General features: G+C 32.4%; 4 protein-coding genes across 5 annotated transcripts in view; 2 read left to right on the forward strand and 2 right to left on the reverse strand.

Moving 5' to 3' along the window:
* The window catches only part of LOC140434223 (uncharacterized), a 75656-nt gene extending 74180 nt beyond the window's left edge, over positions 1-1476 (forward strand). For both annotated transcript variants that reach the window (XM_072522321.1, XM_072522320.1), the window contains exon 7: positions 862-1476. In XM_072522321.1, the coding sequence (XP_072378422.1) occupies positions 862-918 (57 nt within the window). In that variant the 3' untranslated portion in view covers positions 919-1476. The remainder of the gene's footprint in view (positions 1-861) is intronic.
* A 132-nt stretch (positions 1477-1608) lies between these two features.
* Positions 1609-2247, reverse strand: mago (mago, exon junction complex subunit). The gene has a single exon (XM_072522322.1). The coding sequence runs from the start codon at positions 2111-2113 to the stop codon at positions 1676-1678; it is 438 nt and encodes a 145-aa protein (XP_072378423.1). The 5' UTR covers positions 2114-2247; the 3' UTR covers positions 1609-1675.
* Positions 2248-5986: 3739 nt separating this feature from the next.
* On the reverse strand, positions 5987-9965 carry LOC140434218 (UPF0415 protein C7orf25 homolog). Its single transcript, XM_072522308.1, has 4 exons — positions 9663-9965; positions 9288-9608; positions 7850-8512; positions 5987-6235 (listed from the first exon to the last, which is right to left on the reverse strand). Exons 1-4 carry the CDS (start codon positions 9831-9833, stop codon positions 6122-6124), a joined length of 1269 nt encoding a protein of 422 aa, XP_072378409.1. The 5' UTR covers positions 9834-9965; the 3' UTR covers positions 5987-6121.
* Positions 9966-10003: 38 nt separating this feature from the next.
* ATP6AP2 (ATPase H(+)-transporting accessory protein 2) lies at positions 10004-12958 on the forward strand. Its single transcript, XM_072522309.1, has 5 exons — positions 10004-10134; positions 10219-10583; positions 10900-11037; positions 11350-11619; positions 11744-12958. Exons 1-5 carry the CDS (start codon positions 10092-10094, stop codon positions 11930-11932), a joined length of 1005 nt encoding a protein of 334 aa, XP_072378410.1. The 5' UTR covers positions 10004-10091; the 3' UTR covers positions 11933-12958.
* The last annotated feature ends 9339 nt before the right edge of the window (positions 12959-22297 follow it).

Here is a 22297-nt window from a genome sequence, read left to right on the forward strand (position 1 = left end):
TCCTAATAACAAATGACGGAGGGTGTGACAGAGATACGTAGAAGGTTGACTATTGCTAGAACAACTATGATGAAACTGGTAACAATTTGGAAAAATTCTAGCATAACAATACACACAAAACTAAGATTGGTAAGGGCACTCATTTTTCCCATAGCCACATATGCTTCCGAAACGTGGACATTAAAGAAAGCGGATAAAAATAAACTAGACGATTTTGAAATGTAGGTATACCACTGCATGTTAAGAATATCCTGGATTGATCATCGCACTAATGTATCGATATTAGAACAACTTAAAGTAAAGGATAGATTGCTTAAACAAATACAATAGAGATATTTGCAGTATTTTGGACACATTGGTAGCAGAACAGGTACGATGGAAAAACTGATAGTAGAGGGTAGAGTTACACTCAAGAGTATATACCACAAATGTACTCTGGTTGCACTAATCTTGCATAACCATACACCCAGTACAAGGTCTTCTAATGTTTCAGTATTGCACTCACTGTACATATGATATGATACATGTACATGAGATATGAAAGGTAGTATATAGTTGTAGATTTCGTAAAATTTCTGACTCATTAAAAAGATTTGTTCCCATAAGACATGAGGCGTTTCAGTTGCTAGGGGAACTTTTTCCCAAGACCAGTACTTACAAATATACAGTTAGTTTTCTAGTTCACTTTTTTATTTTCTTCTTTTTATCATATTAAATAAAAATAATGTATTGACTGTGATTGTCAAAATTCCAGAATGGTTCTCAGGTTGGATATAACTACTGATACGCCATAGTCAGTAATAAAAATAATTTGCTTTCTATTTTTTGAATTTATTAAATTCGAATAAAACTTTGTTTTAGGCGGTTTCAATGGGAACAACATACTTAGTAATTCTGGCACAGTTTCAAAATAAATAGAACATAATCAAAACATCAATAGTAAAAAGTCTTAAAAATAGATATATACTTTAGAATACAGTTTCCTAAACTTAAGTTTGTTTTATTTTCTCCCCTACCTATAAATAAACCAAAGAAACACTTGATAGTGCAAAGTAACTAAAATCTTTTACAATCATAGAATGTCTATACCTAATATCATCTAGGTGAGAGTCCCTTATAATTGTCCCTTATAAGTGGAAGATTTAATCTGCAAATACATTTTTCTTTTGTGGAACGATCCTGCTTTATTTGGCAGAATCTTCTATACCTTTTACCAAAGACAATGAAGAAAGACAAGACTATCTGCATATATTAAAAGAATCATGTATATAACATCTCAATATTATTAGTACTTCCACATTTAAAGTTTCCCACACTATTGTGTAATATGTTTTCTCACATTATTTTCTATAGATAAAACTACAGTGATTGCATTATGAAATCAAAAGATGGATAGAGCATAAAAAGCTATCTTGGTTAGGCAATATTAGACAATGGTGCCATATGACAGGTGAAGAACTATTTCATGCAGCAGCTGGTAGAGGAACATTCCAATAACTTACAAAAATGATGATAGCCAACATTTAATCACAGACATGGCACTTAAATAAGATTTACTGATAGTAATATTCAGACAATAATAGAAAATATATAGTTAAACACAAAAAATATACTTACAAACTGAAAGTTTTATTGAATTACAGTAAGGTAAAAAAAAATAAATATATTTTACATTTTATATAGGCTTAATTTTAAAATGTAAACCAATTAATGAGAACACTAAACACTTCAAGTCTTGTACCAAGTAATAGAAACATCTCAGCCCTTCGGGATCTTTGGATTGACTCACGTCGATCAAGGAGCCAGTTTTGGAGGTAGTGAATGAAATATGTTCGTCTTTGATGACGATCTCCAATTCTTGTCTTCCAATACGGTCCGGAGGAGGCCACAAGGAATCGTCTTCTTGCATTATTTCCGAGTCGATTATGATTCTTTTAAGTTCTTCCATTACACATTGGTGTACGTACACTTCTTTTCTGATCATTGTATCATTTTTGTAATTGGAGTTATTAGCGTACCGGAGTTTGCCATCCGGTCGGAATTCAAACTCGAGGAATTCGTGGCCAAACTTACCTTTGTGGCCTACGTAGTATCTAATATAAAAATCTGCCATTCTTTTAAATGACCCGGTGCCTTTTTAGTTTATACGTGGAGAATCAATTATTAAAATGAAAATTAACTGTAAACAGAGAAAGCTTGGTCTTAGTGACAGTTACAAAGGTTATGTCGAAGTCTTCTTTCAAGAAATATTGCTTGCTTTCGTACTACGTGTAATCACTATATAGGATGTTCAGCTCATCAAAATGTGAGCCAATTTGCTCAGCCCCGTATTTATAGTCGGTACTCAAGCTCGTGCTTGAGCACGTGCTCCGCCAAGTCGAACTTACGTCAAAGTCATGCTCAAGTATTTGTTGTGTTCTATAAACGATACTTCGGGTATTCTCGTACAAGATTGATCTCAAGCACGAAAATTAGGGATTTTAAGTAAATTTGATAGATTGCATCCAATAAAAAGAAGATTCTGTCAATTATTATCATTGTCACCAAACTTTATTTAAATATTTTTAGCGCCAAATTTAGCTTTATTGAAGAAGAGGCATGTTGAGTATTAAAAAAATTAATTTTTAATAAATCATTTTAAGGTATGTAATATATTATAAAAAAATATGCATTCGAGGGAATAAATTTCAATAATGTCGATTTTTAGATGAGCGGACATTGTACTAAATATGCAGTGTATTCAACAAAAGGAAAGGTGTTTTTAATCCAGCTGGTAAAGGAAAATAATGCTGTAGAGAATAAAAGGACAAACGGTGCTTCCTTAATGAAAAAAGAAGGGTTGGGAGTACAATACAGCGTATTATATAACTGCCAGCCTGAGGTAGATATATTAAGGACTTCAGAACAGCTACGAAAATTGTAAAACAAATTGAAACAGAGGTAAAATACTATTTATTCAAGCAAAATTTTTATCGTAGAAAATGCAGAGAAACAACAGAATGTTGGCTACAGGTGATGGCCCTTTAAAAAAGCCAAAGCCTGATGTAGGTATGGAGTTTGTGAAAGTTGCTGTTCCCGACATATATGTAAGCATCGTCTGTCCTTGGGACAACACAGAAGTATTTGGAAGAGGTAAATTTACTATATTTTCATACTTAGTATAATTGTAGAACAAAAGGAGGCCCACCAGATAGGAGAACATATAAGTTTAATTACTGTAACATCAGAATTATCTGACTCCATCCATTGCTTTTCCAGTTCAAAATAAAGAGTTGTTATGTATGATAATTTTGAGAAATCTTACCTGTACATATAATAAGAATTTCAAGTAATACTTGTAATATGACACCTGTTGTTCCTATAGAATATGGTTCAAATGGTAAGTAATCTTAAATATACTTATGGCAATATGTAACAGTAATAACAAACACTACTACTGGATACTAATGGAGTAGTAGCTATTATAATTGCAAATAAAAAACATTCGCCAAAAAAAGGTTTGAATTATTCCAAAGTTTAATAGTAATCTCTAGTTATGGATTTTTAAAACAATCATTTATATAATAACTATTCTTATTTTGTACTTAATGTATTATATTGAAAACTGTTAAAAATTCTAAATGTAAATACTAGTACTAGTATGTAGTATTTTGTACTTAATGTATTATATTGAAAACTGTTAAAAATTCGAAATGTAAATACTAGTTTTGGTTATTTTTTTTTTGGTGATTTTGTTTTTAATGTATACTATGGTGGTTGTAAAGCGATTATTATATTATTTTATATTTAACAAGCCTGATAATATTCCATTTTTTAGTTTTATAAATTGTTACTTTCAAATTTACTTATTTAGAAGGTTTATAAATATATTTTTAAATACAGAATACTAATATTTTAAACGTGTAATTAATTTTATATTTGATAAGGAAAGGTTTTTTGAAAGGAATAAAGACTTATTTAAAAGGAAAGAGACAACCCGAACTCAATAAAGATATACTTGCTTAAGTTGTCTGAGTATAGTATAACCCTCATTTATTTTAAATTAAAATATAAAAAATACATTTCGACATATAAAATAAAAAAGAATTACATTTAACATAGGTATTCAATAATATATTCACATTCTCATGCATAACATTGTTGAATAAAATGTCTCCTAAAATTTAAACCTTGTTCCACATCATTAAAATTTCTATTTTCTGGCACATCAGTATTTTCTAGAAAATCATCATCACTATTTATAATTATTTTCCTGTAAACACATATTGCAGAGTACTGCTGTAGCACTTATTATTGCAATATATGTATTTAATTTGATTTGTAGGCTTCATTGCAGACAGGGAAACCATATTTTCCAGGTTTTAAATAGCCTTTTGGCAACATTTCTTACATGTGCACTATTATATCTATTTTGTTGATCATTACCTAAAAAGATTATCTATCAAATAACCTATTTTTTGTTTAGATCATTATCAATAAATACCTTGCTTGAATGCTGGAGTAAGTAGATAGTGCCTGTGCTGTATGCATATTCACTATTCATAATAATTCACCTATTAATAATTCTGGAATTTGTCCTCTTTCCTTTCTAACTCTTAATCAACTTTGATCAAATATTAAGCTGCCATGACTTAATCCTGGATGTTGAACAAAAATATCCATAATCTCAAAAAACAAAAAAAAAATATATTGTATTGAAGCGAATTGGAAAAAATATAAATATAAACAAACAAGTTAGGTTAGGATCCCGTGCTCAAGGCAGGTCGATCCGATGCTTGAGCACGAGCTGTCATTTTTGTGTACTCAAGCTCGATTTCGTGCTCGAGATCCGTTTATAAAACACAAAATCGACTCAAGGTCGACCTCAAGCATCGACCGATACTTGAGTACCGACTATAAATATGGGCCTAAAAGTAGTAGAGCTGTTTCGAGAAAATAATAATTGTACTGAGCATTTCTCATTTTTTACTTTATTGTGTTGATTCATTTTCTTATCTGTCTTTTACGACAATAAGTAGTGAGTTTATGTATTTCTATGTTTATCACATATCAGTGACTTAATGGTAATACCATTACATACAATAGAACTTGTATAAAGGAAGAGACTGGAATTATCATTAATGGCGTAACAAATATTCGTGAGTCCTTCGCTGCGTTTTTTATTGTTTTCTATGTTTGTCGGTTCTGTTCCACTATTTACCATTATCTAACTCCCATCTTCTCCGGATACTTTATGATTGCGACTTTCCAGGTCGTTCTACAGATCTTCTCCCATCCGGTCTTTCCCAAAACATATTGTTTATAATACGATTGTCATTACTGCGTATCACATGTCATGTCCATCTTAGTCTATTGGCTTTTATATATCTCTCACTAGATTTTCCTTTCCGAAGAGAGACTCTAACTCTAAGTTTAGACCTCATTAGATGTTGCATTGCAAAGAAAGATCTGTTTTCTGCCAGTATTCGCGCTTCAACTTCGTTCTACTTTGTTGTTTTTATGTGTTATTGGTGATTGTTGTTCCTAGATATTTATATTCTTTAACCACCTCGGAAGTTATGGTCGCCTTATTCGCCGTCGTTCTTGTTTTGAAATGACCATGTATTTTGTTTACTTTTAGACCAATATTTGTTGCAGCTTTTTCAAAGCTTGAGAAAATATCCTTGACTTCTAATGTTCATTGTGCTACTGGGATGCTTAGAATATAAAACTCAAAAGGCGCTTAAAATACGCGATTGTGCGATTTAATAAGTGACTCACACTTAAGCTGCTTTGACTATAAAAAAAAGGGAACGGCGCAAGCGAAATCATGGCATTAAATTTTGAGTCATAAAAGATAGAGTATCTTAGGAGTATCACTTACCTCTGAGATCTGTACCTTCATCATGATATAAACATTTTGGAAACAATCTGATGGATCTGATTTTGGCAAAGTGTTTCTCCAAAATGTTCTTATATATAAAAAGAAAACTACTTTTCGTAATAATCACAGAATACGAAATGGTTTTATTGTTCAATATACAAAAAGTAATAATAAAAAAATTAATTATATAAAGTACAATATTGTTATCATATAACTTTAAATTTGTGTAAGTACGTATAGGTTTCTAGTTTTTCTCCGTTATGTAACAGAAGCTGTAGAAGAACTTAATTTCTCGATAGGGATTGCTTTAGCTTTTTCCTTTTGTTCCGTTAAGGCTCTGGATTCATGTATAAACACTACAAAATTAATACCCTGAAAAGGAAATATGCATTTAATTTTAATATAGTTAAGTATTACACAAAGAAAAAAGTTTTAACGTTTTCCAACTGATTTGGAAGTATTTTTTGTATTACAGGGTGACAAAAATAGTTTTTACAACTGTTTTCAGTGTTTTAATCCAAGAAACGATCAAGGAATTACGAGTAAGCCATCTAAAATTGCCGTATGTCCATGTATGCCCATGCTATTTATTGTGTGACAGTCATTTCGCATTAAAAATAGAGCTGGTTGAAATTATATATGTTTGTTGCCAGCAGTTTCATTTGAGCACTTGCCTTGTCGCCCAAGGTAACTTGGAAACATGTGTTGGATAACATCAGTGATCTTCCTGTATGGGATAATACACATTAATTTATAGATTACTCCTTGTGGCCACACAGTGTCGTATAAAGCAGATAAAATTACCACCAAATGGTGTTAAAATGGCCATGATTTTAGCTCCCTTGAGTTGATGGGGTACATTTTCCGTTTGAAGAAAGTCTGAGAAAAACTTTGCAAGCCATTCTCTTGTAAATATTCCGCTGTTCTTTAGAAATTCAGCATAAATGACATAAAAACTGGAAGCCTTTAGCAATTTCATTTCATTCAGGGCTTGCGTGATTTCTTTACAGGTGAAGGGGTTGGAATATTCTGTTTCGGGATGACGTTGAAAGTGGTTTGGAGGGGAGGGGAGCTTTGAGGTAGACACTATATGGAACATGGAACGCCGCTTGGTGTTATTAAGTTGGTTTGACGCCTGGGTGGGTTGCTGCCTCCGAGTTTGCGCAGTACGTACCAAGCTTCTCTATTCGATTTTTGAGAATCTAAATTTTCAACTATCTCAATCAATTTCTCGTGCCTTGCAGCATCAATTCTGTGGAGCAGTTCATCTACAATTTCCTAATTTCCATTTTCGATGAACTTTTCACAGTCAATACAATGTTTATGATCATCGTCATCAATTACTCCTGATTTGTCTATTGTTTAAGATAAGCCTCCTCCATTTTCATTTACCATTGCTTAGGATGCTTCGTTTCGGGTAACCTTCTAGCTCAGGTTTTAGTGTTATAACCTGTGTTTCTGTACTAGGCATTGAATTCGGGCCTCCGGCTTGTTCAATCAGTACCATAGCCACTGGGCTATGGAGGTCACAAACAGTTGGCTTACCTTGGCTTCTATAGTAGTGCTTAAAGTTGTGTAATACTGACCATGTTAAAGTTTCATTACTATCCATTGTCTAGCTTCTTATGAGACTAAGTTATGGAACTTCTTTAATGGAAAAAAGCGAATGAACATGAGTGGCATAGTGAGGAAAGATTTAAATATAATATATAGATGTACACTATACATAAAAAATTTCTCAGATCTGAGTATGAAAAAGTCTACAAAACCAAACCTTTTGATACAAGAAAAATATACTGAAGATTGAATACAAGGGAATTACTATTTTATTGGGAATAAGCCACAATTGAAGGTTAAAATAAGCTTATAAAACGTTTCAATCTTCACTTCAGAAATCGTTCTCATTGAATACAAGGGAATCCAAATTTTGAAATAATTATTGTTAAACATGGATTCATAATCATAATATGGAGATTATTTATTTACCTGTTGTCTTGCAGCTCGAACAAATCCGTCATTGGCTGTAACGGTAACAGCTTTAATCCTGTCTCCAAATGTAAAAACAGTTAGTGACCTTTCCTTAATTTTTCCTCCTACTTTCAAAATATTTTCGTCGCTATACTGTACCTCACCGAATATATCTCTAAACTCTTCCTCATCGTCTGTAGAACTGTAATCAGCGTCATCACGCAATACAATCAACCTCCTTAGTAATTCCTCAGCTCTGACCTTTTCAGTTGGACCTCCTACAGTTTCTACAATATTTACGAAGTTATCCTTAGCTGTTTGACAGCAGTAAAGCTTTTTTCCTTCAAAAAAATTATCTAAAATTGGTTTTTGCGGCCTCAGCCTCTCCCACTCAGCTTGCTGCTTTAATACTGGAACATTAAAATCATACAATTCAGCACTACCGTTTGTCACGGAGCTGCAGTAGGCTAGCATTGCGGAAACGTCAAGATTAATTTTGTTTATGTTGGCTATATCTTTCGTGGATAAATCTGAAATATTTGGGTACTCTTCTTCTACATCACTATCGGAATCAGAGTCTAAAGGAAAGTCACTCACTCTTTCTCCTTGTACGATAATACCGCGAGATTCTAGTTTTGCTGCTATGTGACTGCCTATTCCATTGGTGAAGACAAAGATTATCTGCAAACACAAACAAGGGATTTATTCAAAACAAAAATATGAAGAGTATAGTATTACTTTGTGTGCTTGTGCAGCTGGAATCAGATGAATAGAAATGAGCAATTAGTAAAAATATTTTAGTTTTCTAATGAATTTCTGGTTTTCTAGCCTTTTTTAAGCATTCTCTGTAGAAACTGGATTATTCAATCATTGTTCACATTTTGTATATTGCCTTTAGATGATAGTTATAATAAGCCACAATGATAAGATGAAACAAATACTCATATAAGAACGTACTATTTTCATGTATCATGTATGGATGGAGTTATCATGTATGGAGTTTCCTAATTCATGTGCACCCTGAGAGAGCCAGAAGACTACAAACAAAGAAAATATTCCAGAGGTAGACTCTGTTAATGTAAAACAGTTGTCATTGTTGTTAAATGAAAATTCCCGAAAGTTTTCTATGTGTCTTTTTGTCAAAAATATTTATAATTAAAAAAAATTCCCAGGCTCAAATAGGTTTCCAATCTTATTTGCATTTTTGTTTGTTCCATAGTCTTGCAAGGCAAATTTCCAAAATGGTTAAACCTTTTTTGACAAATCTTTCCTTTTTTCACTAGAAAACTGGAAAATATTTTTACTAATTGTACATTTTTATACACCTGGCAAATTTTTATATCACCAATGGCATTAAATCGTACACAAACTCACAATAAAACAGAGAGAATTTAAGGTAAATGCAGATACTTGATTTTTTTATGTGAATAGTGCTGTAAAATATGTGAATCTATACCTTTGGAAATTGAAACAAACATGGGTATTGCTTTGCACATCTAATGTATTCCTCAGCTTGATCAATAATACTTCTCACACCATAGCTGGCATTTCCCATACATATTTGACTAACCGACTTAGGATTACGAGCAATAACTTTAGTCCAAGTTAAACCACCATCACTAATAATATCAACTGTAATTTTTCTATCATCCAGCACAAATACTTTATTGACACTCTGACATCTCTCCACAGTTTTCAATGTGTCAATGAGAGCAGAGAAATGAGTTAAATTTGAGCATTGCAAATGTTCCTTTTTTAAGGAATTATTTTTGTTTGCCTAAAAAAATAAGGTTACAATTTATCTATAAATGAAGTAAGATAAAAGACTTACTTTTCTTAAGAATTTCAATTCTTGGCTGATTTTTCTGCTCAGTTTTTGTGATCCTTCAATATGTTTAAAGTTTTCAATTGACTTAATTAGTTCTTCTCCAAATATGATTTTCTTCGTAGCTAAATCCTTTAATGCGTAATCATCCTCTATTTCTACGTGCATATTGTTCATAGAAAATTAAGGAACAGGATAACAAAAGGTCAGTATCTAAAAATATTAGTTGATATAAGTCTCAATAATTTTCAAGGGAAACCTGGTGAAATATTGTATTTGTGTAACCTTAATTTGAAACGTCAAAATATGTAGTCAGCTCATATGACCATGACCATAATATTTAAAAAAGAAGAAATGGATAATATCATTCAATTCATTGCTGTCAGTGTCATATGATTTGCAGGGGTGTGTGGTGTTTGATTTGATGAAAGAAAAATGATTTTCTACTTAACGTTGACGACTTTGTTAATTTCCACAGGTAATTTTACCCAATTGAAATTTAAAAAATTAATTCATAGTAAATCTATACATCCATTGTATTTTATTATTTTTATTATTACAGCTTTAGGTGCTGGGGAATTTTCAGTCCTTCACCATGCTCCAAGTCTTACTTTTAGGGGTCATGATGCCCTTAAAGAAAGCACTTTAAAAGATGTTTATGCTGCAGCCCTCGGTTTTTCCACTGAACACTTTTCAAACTGGAAGGGCATGTTCCTATCAGACCCCTTTGGAGTGGCCCAGGCTATAGTAACTGTATATGTGGATGGAGTATCTGATATAGACCAACAAAAGGGCCACCATTTCCCTCTTAAGACTGACATAGGCGAATCTAAGGTCTACAAAAGTATTGAAAGAAGAATCGAAGAACATTATCCTAATGAAGATACTAATTTAGTCAGGATTCGTCTTTCTAATGGATTAGAAGATGTAAGTGATATAGTTAAACTTGGCAAATAAATCGGAATCAGAGTTTTTAATTTTTAATTACTCAATAAGTCAGATTGGATATTTTATCATGTGATCATAATATATACAAGGTTATACTTACAGAAGTACATTGTTCCCTTTTTTTTAACAACATGCTTAACTTGTATATTAACTTACTGCCAATTTCAGTACTAGTCAAAATTAGTCCAACATAGCAAAAAATTAATTACTAAATTTTCTATGCAGTTAGAACTGGGTTCAGTGAACATGGTGATTCAATATATTTCATATATTTAAAAAAAAGTATTATTTTTAGATCCGCAAGTACAAAATCTTTGAAGACATTGCATCTGGAGACTCAAAACAACTCAACCACAAGGCCTTGAAATTGGATGTTGATGAAGATAGAAAGTTTATCAAAGAAATTACAATTTTAAATGAAATTGCCCAAAGAGTGAGTATATAAGATAGAAACAATCCGTTTGCAGTATATTTTTTATTTGATATTATCTCAATACATTCTTTTATTCATTTTATTTCTATAATCTTGTTAATCTCTCTAGCTTGGTGTCAAAGTATCCATATAGCATGTATTGTACTGTTTTCAATAGAATGTTCATGTTCCTGTAGTACTTAACTTGCATTCTACTACAAGTTTTTTATTATATAAAAAAAGAAATATGATATAAATCAATACTTATACTGAATAAAAAAGAAGCAAATATTAAAAAATACATTAAATTATATTATATTAATATAATTTTAGATTGAAGAAGGTGAAATCAAGAGGGACAGCATCCCTGATCTATACTGGTTCGAAGTTTCATCTCTTCATGCAGTTTCAGACTTGTATGGAGAAAATTCTACACAAGTCTTAGAAGCCAAACAACTTCTTAATGAAGTTATTTTAAGACTTAACTCTGCTTTCAACAAACTTTACAATGGATATGTCCTTGTCACTGTTGTAACAAGTGATGCCAGCCACACTAGGAGAGGCAGAAGCATTCTTGCTTCTGATGCAGATCAACCAACTGATGTAAGTATTTTTAATTTGTCCATATAGATTCTAATATCGTATCATTAGTTTAATTAATTAATGAATATATTTATTTAAAGAGTAATAATCTTCCATCCTTTATGTCTCATTATTTTTATTTCAGAAATCCAAATACAACTTGGCAAGTTACTACAGCAAGGACTACCCCGTCATCTTTAATCTTATCTTGTGGTTTGGGGTAGTAATGTTATTTTCCCTCATCGCTATCTGCATGGCTATTGGCACTATGGATCCGGGCCGTGATTCAATCATTTACCGTATGACCAGCACCAGAATGAAGAAAGATAATTAAGTCTACTTTGTTTTTCAATGTTCGGTTAGGAGCCAAAACCCAAGTTTAGTACAGTTATATGATTATTGTCTTCTAATCATTAATACAAACCAATTTTTAATAGTAAATGATAAATAGCTGAATGTTGAAAATATATGTCTTAAATGTGGAAAGTTTTTGATGGTGTTAGTAGTATATGTTAACTTCACAACTGTGTATTTAAGATCACTAGAATAAATTAAAATCCTAATGGTATAGTCTTTCCACAAAGTTTATTATTTCATAAAAAAAGTAAATGCTAATGAGTAAATTATAAAAAAATGATATTTTTCAACATATTCATTGTAACCCTAGTCTCTAACTTTGGAATATAAATTCACAGGTAGCAGTATTAGCTCTTCACAGTGTTGACCAGAATTGAACAGTCATATGGCACTTACAAGTTTCTGGGTTGCAAGTGACAACATTTTTATGTTGACAGAAAAAAGGTTCATGGACTTTCTCACAAAAACAGTTTTTAAAGTGTGATCAGTACTATATTGTGCTTGGGACCTCTAACTAGACTTATGACTAGTATCATTCATAATCATAATATAACCTTTATAATAGAAATAGATACAAATGACATAAAAAAATTACTTACACTTTCAAATTTGTGAGTATATGAGAACCTGAAGTGATATGATTTGCTTCATAATGTGCTTGTTAAATGTTTAAGTATCATTTTATACATTTTACTTATTATATATTTCACTTTATTATGGATCATTGTTTAATTAAGTCATATGGTTACCACAGGATGATTAGTTTTTAAAAAGCTTTTGAGAAGCTGAAGTTTTCTGTCAACTGTTTGATGGAAATCTTTAAGTATCACTCACTTTGTATCTGTGACTGTTGTTTTAAATAATGCATTACTTTTTTGTTATGTAAATATGGATTAAAATAATTTAAAAGTATTATTATATTGTATATTTTCAGTTTACACATTTGAAGGTTGTTTTTCGAGTAGACACATTCCCTTGTAAATAAAATTATTAAACAGTAGAAGTTTTTTATTGAAAAATACCACTTAAAGCTAAAATGAACTAATAGGGTAGAAGAAAATTCAAATAGGGCTGAAAAAGCCATCACAATCAATAGTTCACGAAAATATGCAAAAAAAGTACCATGTTAGTGACACAGATCCCTCCAGGCAAACGATAGTTGTTTTGAGTAGTATGGACCTATATAATAAGAACCTATATGTTTCCTACAGTCGATATTTTGGACTTAAATAGTTATTAACAAATTACAGTCAAAAAATGGCAAATTGTCGATATTTTTTTGCCTATCGCAAAATTTTGCCGGTTTCAAAACGTCTTGCGTCGTTGTCCGATGCCTAATTTCCACGAATTTCTATCATTCCATTGTTCTTCGGTCAAGTCTCGGGAGCTCATTGCCTTTGTCATTCCTTCCTTCCATGTTCTTTTTGGTCTTCCTTGTTTCTTACGATTTGGTGGTATCCATTTCATGGCGATTTTTGGTAGTCTTGTTTCTGGCATTCTTTGAACATGGCCATACCATATAAGTTGTTTCCTTTCTATTTCTGTTGCCAGTGATCCATCAACCCACATCTGATTCCTTATTTCATCGTTTCTAATTCTGTCTGCCCTAGATATTCGAAGTGATCGTCTAAATACATCCATTTCTGTTGCTTCGAGTTTTCTTTTATTGCTTTGTTAGTCTCCATGTCTCTGTACCATAGGTTAAGCTGGTTTTTATGAGAGATTCATATATATTGTATTTTCGTCTTTTACCAATTTCTGAGCTCCAAAGAACTCCGTTAAGGCATCCAATTGTTCTACGGTCCTGGGTTATTCGTTTTCTAATTTCCCTATTGTCTGTGTCTGTGGTGTCGAAATCAATTCCTAGGTAGGTATATTCAGTGCAGAATGCAATTTCGGTTGTGTCCATCTGAATGTTGGATAGTTCTGCGCCTATTGGGAGATATTTTGTTTTTTGTGTATTGAGTTCTAAACCCCACTTCTTGTATTCTTCCTGTAGTTTTCTGGCCATATATGTCAGGTCTTCTTTATCGTTGGCTATAAGGACTTGATCGTCTGCAAACTGTAGGGTATATAGGCATATAGGCTTTTAAGTCATAAAAACCTTCAAAATCTCGTTTTTTAAATGTTTCTATCCTTATTGGTTGCAAAATAAATCATAAATTTCGGTTTTTATTAATTATTATTTTACAGTTTATTAATTAAATCTTGCCCAAGTACTTTCGCTTCTTATAGCATCTTCAGCGGCATTTCGTCAATGATATCTGCCTTTTATTTTATCAAAGTTCATTTATTCGAGCATTCAATTCAACCTTATATCAATTTTTTATAAATGTTAATAACTTTTTTAAAAATGTACTTAAAACCTTCATATTACATGGAAGGTTGAGACTTGTGGTGCTTAAACTATGATCAAAATTTCAAAGTGTTCGGTCAAATAGTTTAAAGGTTTTGTTTGGGTTTATATGACTGCAGACACAGAGTCCATCCGCCAAGTTTAAAAGTTATTTTATTTGTTTATTCCAAATTAAATTTTTTTGCACCAATTTAAGTCAGAAAATTATAAAATAATTATAATATATAATATTATAATATAATAATTAAATATAAGTCAGAAAAAGTTACAGTAATTCTATGTGTAGCTTATGAAAGATTATTCTATCAATTTTTTGTTTATAAACAATTGAAGAGTCCGTAAATTTGAGACAAAGATATGTCATTTCGCGCACCTCTATAAATTTGTAAGTAAAAGAATCTGTAAAACCCTTTATTCACAACTGCCGATTTAAGTGCCATGACAAGATCAATGACGAAAAGAGACAGACATTTTTGCAGATTTCTGGGCACCGGGAACTGCAAACTTCTTATCTTAATGGTGCAATTAAGCTACTTCCAGTAATGAGAAGAAAACTGGGCGTGTTGAACGGTAAAGAAGTGCCATGTGAATGAATACAGGCTGTGAAACGAAAGGTTTGCACAGAGTTTCTGTTAAAAACACTTGATCTTTCAAATAAAATAATTCAAAACTTGGTCAACAGAAAAAAATTGATTTCAAGTGGTGTATCTCCAAGAGATAATAGAGGAAAGCGACCGCCGGGAAACAAAATTTGCCAATAAAAAGTTTGTACTATTAAGCAGCACATTAATTAGTTCCCAAAATACGTTAGTCATTACTCTCGACACAAAAATCCTGAGTGTAAATACCTTGATCCTGACCTTACTGTCAAAAAAATGTATAATCTTTACCAAGAATTTTGTGCAGATGAAGGGGTCCAGCCAGAAAAGAAAAGCTTTTATCGGAACATTTTTAACACACAATTTAATCTGAGGTTCCATAGACCCTTAACCGACACATGCGGTGTTTGTGATAAATTACAAAATATTGATAATAGTGAAGATGAGGCAACAAGGAACGCAGTTATAGCGCCGAAAAAGTGTTCACTTATGTAAAACAGAACCAGTTATCATAACTAAACATAGTTCTAGGAATCTCGAAGATGAATCATATGTTTGCAATTTGTTTCGACTTACAAACGATGTTGCAACACCTGCTCTTCATACCTCTAAAGTATATTACTTGCGTCAATTATGGACGTATAATTTCTGCATTCATAACATAAAAACTGGAGTTGGGTACATGTTTTTATGACACGAAAGACAGGCATCTCGGGGATGTCAATAAATCGCCTCTTGTCTTTTGAAATTCATACAAAGTTTACCAGAACATGTTAAACATATTACGGCTTTTAGTGACAACTGTGGAGGCCAGAACAAAAGTAAAATTTTTGTAAAATTCTGGATTGCAACGAAAATTAAAACTGTAGAGTGCAGATTTTTTTGTAACTGGAAATTCATTTAATGAATGCGACAAAATTTTTGGTCTCATTGAGATAAAAAAAACTAACAGAAAAGTTTGTACCGGAACATTGGGTAGAGATGATTGCCAAGACCAGTTCAAAATTTATGGTTGTTAAGGTACGTTTTTGCTGGGGCGTTGCGATCATCGTTAAGCGATTGACGCTGAGCAATGATGTGTTTGCACGTAAAGCGGAGTGTTTTTACTGAAGCGATAATTTGATTAGTGAATTGTTCGTTATCTAGTGAACAAGTGTTTTTTGTTGCAGCGATGAGCGTATGTAAAAGAAAACAATTATTGTTAAAATACCTGCTAGCAGAGGAAATAAAGGACGAAGAAATGTTAAGTGTTCCAAGATTAGAAAAACATGCAATATTTAAAAGAAGACAAGAAGATGGATACTTCAAAATTTTAATATACAACCATTTATTAGGAGATGATATTAAGTTTCCAGAGTTCTTCCGTTTGAATGAACTTCAGATTGATTTTGCGTTAAGTTTAGTAAAACAGGATATGAAAAAGTCGTCTACAAACTGTATTCTATATCCAGTGTCTCCAGAAGAGAATCTCTTAAATAAAAAAACTCTCAAAATCGCATGTGTCTGCTCTCGGACCAGTCACCAACGATCGACGCTAGTGGCTCCAGAGACAGACTCTTCAGTAAAAAAAAAGATCATCCTAATACATTGTTTTTCAAGAACAATGGAGAAACTGAAAACTATTTGAAAATTTTAAATATTAAAAAATATACCATATGAAACCAGAAAGCCATTATTAAAACAGGCAAAATATGCTAATCTTGTGGAATTAATGCAGTTTGTTTGATGAACATTTAATGAAATTTGTTTTATTAGGCGAGCGGTTTACCCCTATAAGCAGAGCATCAACCTACTAAAATTCTTTTTGCATTTCTAATGCACCAAACCTTTTTTATTCGATTCTATATATTTTTTCCAAGATGAAATATATATTTTTTTAATTTTTACAAGTGGGCCGGCAATTGTTATTAACAAATAACTTATACAAAAAAGCAATTTCACCGAATTGCTTCGGAATCAATTTTTTTAGGTGTATCTCATCAAAATAAAACACTTTTTCTCTCTTAATAATTTTTAGAAAAATGCTTCCTTTTCGAGTTATTTGCATTTTTTTGTTGAAAAAAATGCCTTAATTAGTGATTTTTGGGATTTTTTTTCTAAAAAACTACTAAATGAATTGCAATTTTACAAATAGCTTTATAATCTTTAAACCGTTGAGTACAAGCTAGAATATTTTGACATGGATAAATGGTTTCTATCTCGCTAAAAACGTGGACTCAAATATTTCGAATATGCCTAAAAAAATTACATTATTATAGCATTGTAAAAAATTAATTTTAATTGTTTTAATTATAATATGTCTATATAAAAATAATTAGAAATATCTTTTTTTTTAATAAATTGTACGTAATATTTGTATTGAATTAATTTTTTAAATTTAACCAAATATTTCTACGCGCCGCACGCCTGTATCGCCGCAACCGCTGTACACACTATTTGGGTCCACAGTTTTAGCAAGATAGAAAAAAAATATCCTTGCCAAAATATTCTAACTTGTACTCGACGGTTTAAAGATTATAAAGCTATTTGTAGAATTGCAATTCATTTAGTAGTTTTTTAGAAAAAAAATCCCAAAAATCACTAATTAAGGCATTTTTTCAACAAAAAAATGCAAATAGCTCGAAAAGGAAGCATTTTTTGAAAAATTATTAAAAGAGAAAAAGTGTTTATTTTGATGAGATACACCTAAAAAAAATGATTCCGAAGCAATTCGGTGAAATTGCTTTTTTGTATAAGTTATTTGTTAATAACAATTGCCGGCCCACTTGTAAAAATTAAAAAAAAATACATTTCATCTTGGAAAAATATATAGAATCGAATAAAAAAGGTTTGGTGCATTAGCCCCCTTTCAGACGAGGATACTGTATCCGAGATACTTTATGCGAGATACAGAATTTTCGATGGCGGCTGTATCGGATTCACGGTCATGCTCGTCAGTATGAAAATAGTAGCAGTGCAGTGCGGTTATATTTTTGGATTATGGATGTAGAAGAGTGTGTTATGCTGTGGTACATATTAAATAAAAAGAAAAAGAAACTGAAAAGACGACGTAATTTATGGGTTCATCCTATTGTAGAATTAAGAGAAACCAAGGGAACGTATAGTTTGCTATATCAAGATTTATTGCAAGATCCATCGAAGTTTTTTAATTATTTTCGAATGTCTGTGAAGTCGTTTGAGAAGAACTTCACAAAATTTTGGAAATTCAATTGAGTAAAAAAGACACAACTATGCGTAGAATTATTTCATCAAAAGAACGGCTTCCTATGACTTTTTAAAGTTAAAGTCTATGACTTAAATTTAAAATAAATATGTGTACTTATCTCCAATTTGTAAATTGTTTACCTCGCCCTAAATAAAAAATGACCGTATTCCTTTCACAATAATGTAGTTTGATATTCGTTAAATAATCAAAATTCCAATTAGCAAACTTTTAAAACTAAACTGTATACGCATGAAACAAAATATTAAACTATTCTACTATGTATTTATAATAAAAACATGTTTATTTCTTACCATATTCATTTACTGTACTGCAGTCATGGCCTCAAAATTGTCGCTTAGAATTTTCGGCCCAGCACTGCTGCTTTTTATTTCTATTGCAGTAATCTGGCGATGCTGTATCCCATAGACAGGGATTTGATTGTACCAAACAAATAAATTTGTCACTATCAAATACAGTACGCTCCATTATTTAACTATATTCAGAAAACACCGTCTTTCTTTCGTTGCTCATTCACAATTATTCGACAGAAAATCGCACGTCTATGGAATGTGGTGCAAAAGTATTCGTGTCTGAAAGCGTTCATTTAACGTAATGTTTCTTCTGTATCTGGGATACGCATTCAGTCGTCGGCGACAGGAAAGTCCGAGATACTGAATTCGGTATCTCGCATACTGCATCTCTCGCGCGTCTCGTGTGAAAAGCTCCATTTGAGTCTATGTAATATCTGCGTCTCGGATACGCGTATCTCGGATACAGTATCCTCGTCTGAAAGGGGGCTTAGAAATGCAAAAAGAATTTTAGTCGGTATATTCTGTTTCTAAGCGTCTTTTGAGGGGTAAACCGCTCGCCTATATAAACAACGGGAAGGAAAACAAATCACAGATCAAAGCACTCTCGATAATATTCAGGCAGATCGTGACTGTTTCGAAAGCGATGATGACTAGCTTACTCCTTGTGTGTTGCCTACTTTTTGCATTTTATATGCCAATTTTTTAATAAAAATTCTTTGTTTTGTTACTTAAATTGTATTTAAAAGAATAAAGATACAAATACAATCCAAGTACTTAATGGGAATACAGTGGGTATAAATGCTGTTTCTGATTCTAAAATACCTTTAAAATGTTAACTTTTTTAAATCCGATAGAATTGTACTTTTACATTAAAGTTTTTAAAATTAAAAAGACCAGTCAATCACTATTTTGAAAAACAAGCGGTAGAATTTAGGAAAGGTGTTAAACTTCAAACTTGATTTTATCAAAACTACAAAAAAGCACATTTATCCCTTGACTTCTACACGTCTCATATTTGATACGGTGTGGATGTGGCAATCCTTGATTCTAGGGTTGGTATAAAATTAACAAGCACTGCATACTACACATAGTCAGCAGCTACAAACAATTTCGGACCCAAAATGGGAGGTTAAAATAAAATTAACCTGCTAAATTTAGCGTTTAAATGCGAATACATCCCCTTACATGGCGAATTTGAAAACCAAATTTATATTATAACTAAATATAAGGTTGAATGCTCGAATAAATGAACTTTGATCAGATAAAAGGCATATATCGAGCACAGTTTAATTAAATCTTGCCCAAGTACTTTCGATCCCTAGATCATCTTCAGGGGCATTTCGTCAATTGCGGCCTATCCGACAAGAACAAAATGTCATAAACATATAAATGTACATCACACTACACTACAAAAGGACAAACACTTTAAAATTACTTAATTTTACTGTCATTTGTCACTTAACTGTCATTTGTCACCCCAACATTTCCGTTAGATCGGGAGCCATTCTGTCTCCGGCTTCTGCAAGTAATGTAGCCTTTCTTAAGTAATTTTAAAGTGTTTGTTTGTCCTTTTGTAGTGTAGTGTGATGTACATTTATATGTTTATGACATTTTGTTCTTGTCGGATAGGCCGCAATTGACGAAATGCCCCTGAAGATGATCTAGGGATCGAAAGTACTTGGGCAAGATTTAATTAAACTGTGCTCGATATATGCCTTTTATCTGATCAAAGTTATATTATAACTTTTATGTAATAGTAAGGATATTGAAAAAACACATTTTAGTTTGTTATTTATTTATTTTTAAATACTATAAAAATAAGTTAATGAAGTTAAATTATTTTTAATTAAGCACCAAATAGTTTATTTTCTAAGAAAATATAAATAAATGGAAGATTTATACAGTATTGAAATGACATTAAATATAATTAAAACCTTAAAACTATCATTGGCAAATGTTAGGAAAGCGATTTAATATTGTAAATGAACTCATTAGAATAATTACTACGAAAATACAATTACAATATATAAGTTGACATGTGTATGTTATAGGCACATGATTGATATATATTAAAATATCTACAAAATATATATATTTTTATTTCTACACACAACACATGCTCAGATCTAATCGGTTGCATATATGGAAGGCACTTAATGTAAGAAGCAAATATTTAAAAGAAAAATCATCTATTGTATGCAAAATTATTTTATATACACTCGCGATCATAAAATCCGGGTCACCTTGAAAATTTCAAATTTCTTGAATATTTTTGCATCTGGTGCAGTAATTACCTTTTTTTTGGCTAATGTATTTTTTATTTGTCATCAATGTTTGTTTTGAAAGAAAAAAAAAATGGTTTTTTATTGTTTTTATTGAAAAAAACAGAAAACAAACTAAATTGTTGAAACAGACATACGAAAAAAAAAAAAAATGAAAAATACAGAACGTGGTAAAACATCAGTGGAATTTCAATGATTAATATCGTGTATTGCCTCCCCTTGCTCTAACAACCTCTTGCAGACGACGGGGCATACTCTCAATTTTTCTCCGGATTACATGTTGTGGTATGTTATTCCACTCCCTCACTAACAGATCCTTAAGCTCCTGTGCGTTGTTAGGAGGAGGTGTATGGGTTTGAATACGTTTTTTTAAATCGTCCCAGAGATGTTTGATTGGATTCAGGTCCGGAGACCTAGCTGGCCAGAGTAACCTCGTAATTCCAACCTCATCCAAGTATTGCATACTGATCTGGCAACGTGCGGTCGCGCGTTGTCCTGCATAAAAACGGCGTCTTCTCCAAGCCCTGCCATGGTGGGCATAACATGTTCTTCCAGAATCTCTGTAATGTACTTTCGTGCAATTAAAGACCCATTTTTGATGAAGAGTAATTCTGTGCGGAAGTCGGAAAATACACCTCCTAAAGCCATGACCGAGCCTCCACTAAATGGCATTCTTGGAGCAATGCAAGCTTGTGAAAATCGTTCACCGGTTCTCCTCCAAACTCTTACACGTCCATCGGGTCCAGTTAGGCAGAAACGGGATTCATCTGAGAATAACACTTTGCTCCAATCATTAATTCCCCAATGCGCGTATTGTCGAGCAAAAGTTAGTCGTGCAACTCGATGCGCCCGGCGAAGTGGCGGTCTTGTAGCCATTACCTGAGAAGATAGTCCAGAAGAACGAAGTCTTCTCCTGACTGTTGCAACGCTAACATTGCAATTTCGTACTTCCTGTAGACAATTTCGATGCATAACCGCAGTTGAGGTCCGGTTTCGTAAAGCCTGAAACACAAGGAAACGGTCATCTCGTGCCATGGTCGTTCTTCTTCATCCAGAGCCAGGTCGTCTGGTTAGCAAACCCGTCTCCTGAAATTGTTGAAGCACTCGTTGAACCGTAGAAAAGCTTACGCCAAAAGTTCTGGCGATTTGCCGTTGAGTGTGACCGTCTTCCACAAGAGTAAGAATGCGTGCCGTTTCAATAACAGTCAAAGGCATTTTTGGCAAAAAATAAACACTAATAAACACTAATGGTGGCAATAATAAACGTTTGTTTGTTGCGTTTAAACAGAAAGTCGAAGCACAAATGAGACATTTAAAACAAGCGGCAGTTACAGGTACCGTTCATTTTGGGAAGTGTATAGTTTTCAGCGAAATCGGTATTATTGGAATTCTTTGTTACAAAGGAAACCGCTAAGCCGACAACAATTCTCAGAAACATGCATTAGTTTGTATTTGTGTTATTATTATTTACGATAAAGCTCGTTAAAAATAAAATAACGATGATTTTCAAGGTGACCCGGATTTTATGATCGCGAGTGTATAAACCTCACCAACTAAAAGATGAGAATAATATATTTTGCGATAAGAAA

This window comes from Diabrotica undecimpunctata, chromosome 2, assembly GCF_040954645.1.
Source record: "Diabrotica undecimpunctata isolate CICGRU chromosome 2, icDiaUnde3, whole genome shotgun sequence".
NCBI classification, from domain to species: Eukaryota; Metazoa; Arthropoda; class Insecta; order Coleoptera; family Chrysomelidae; genus Diabrotica; species Diabrotica undecimpunctata.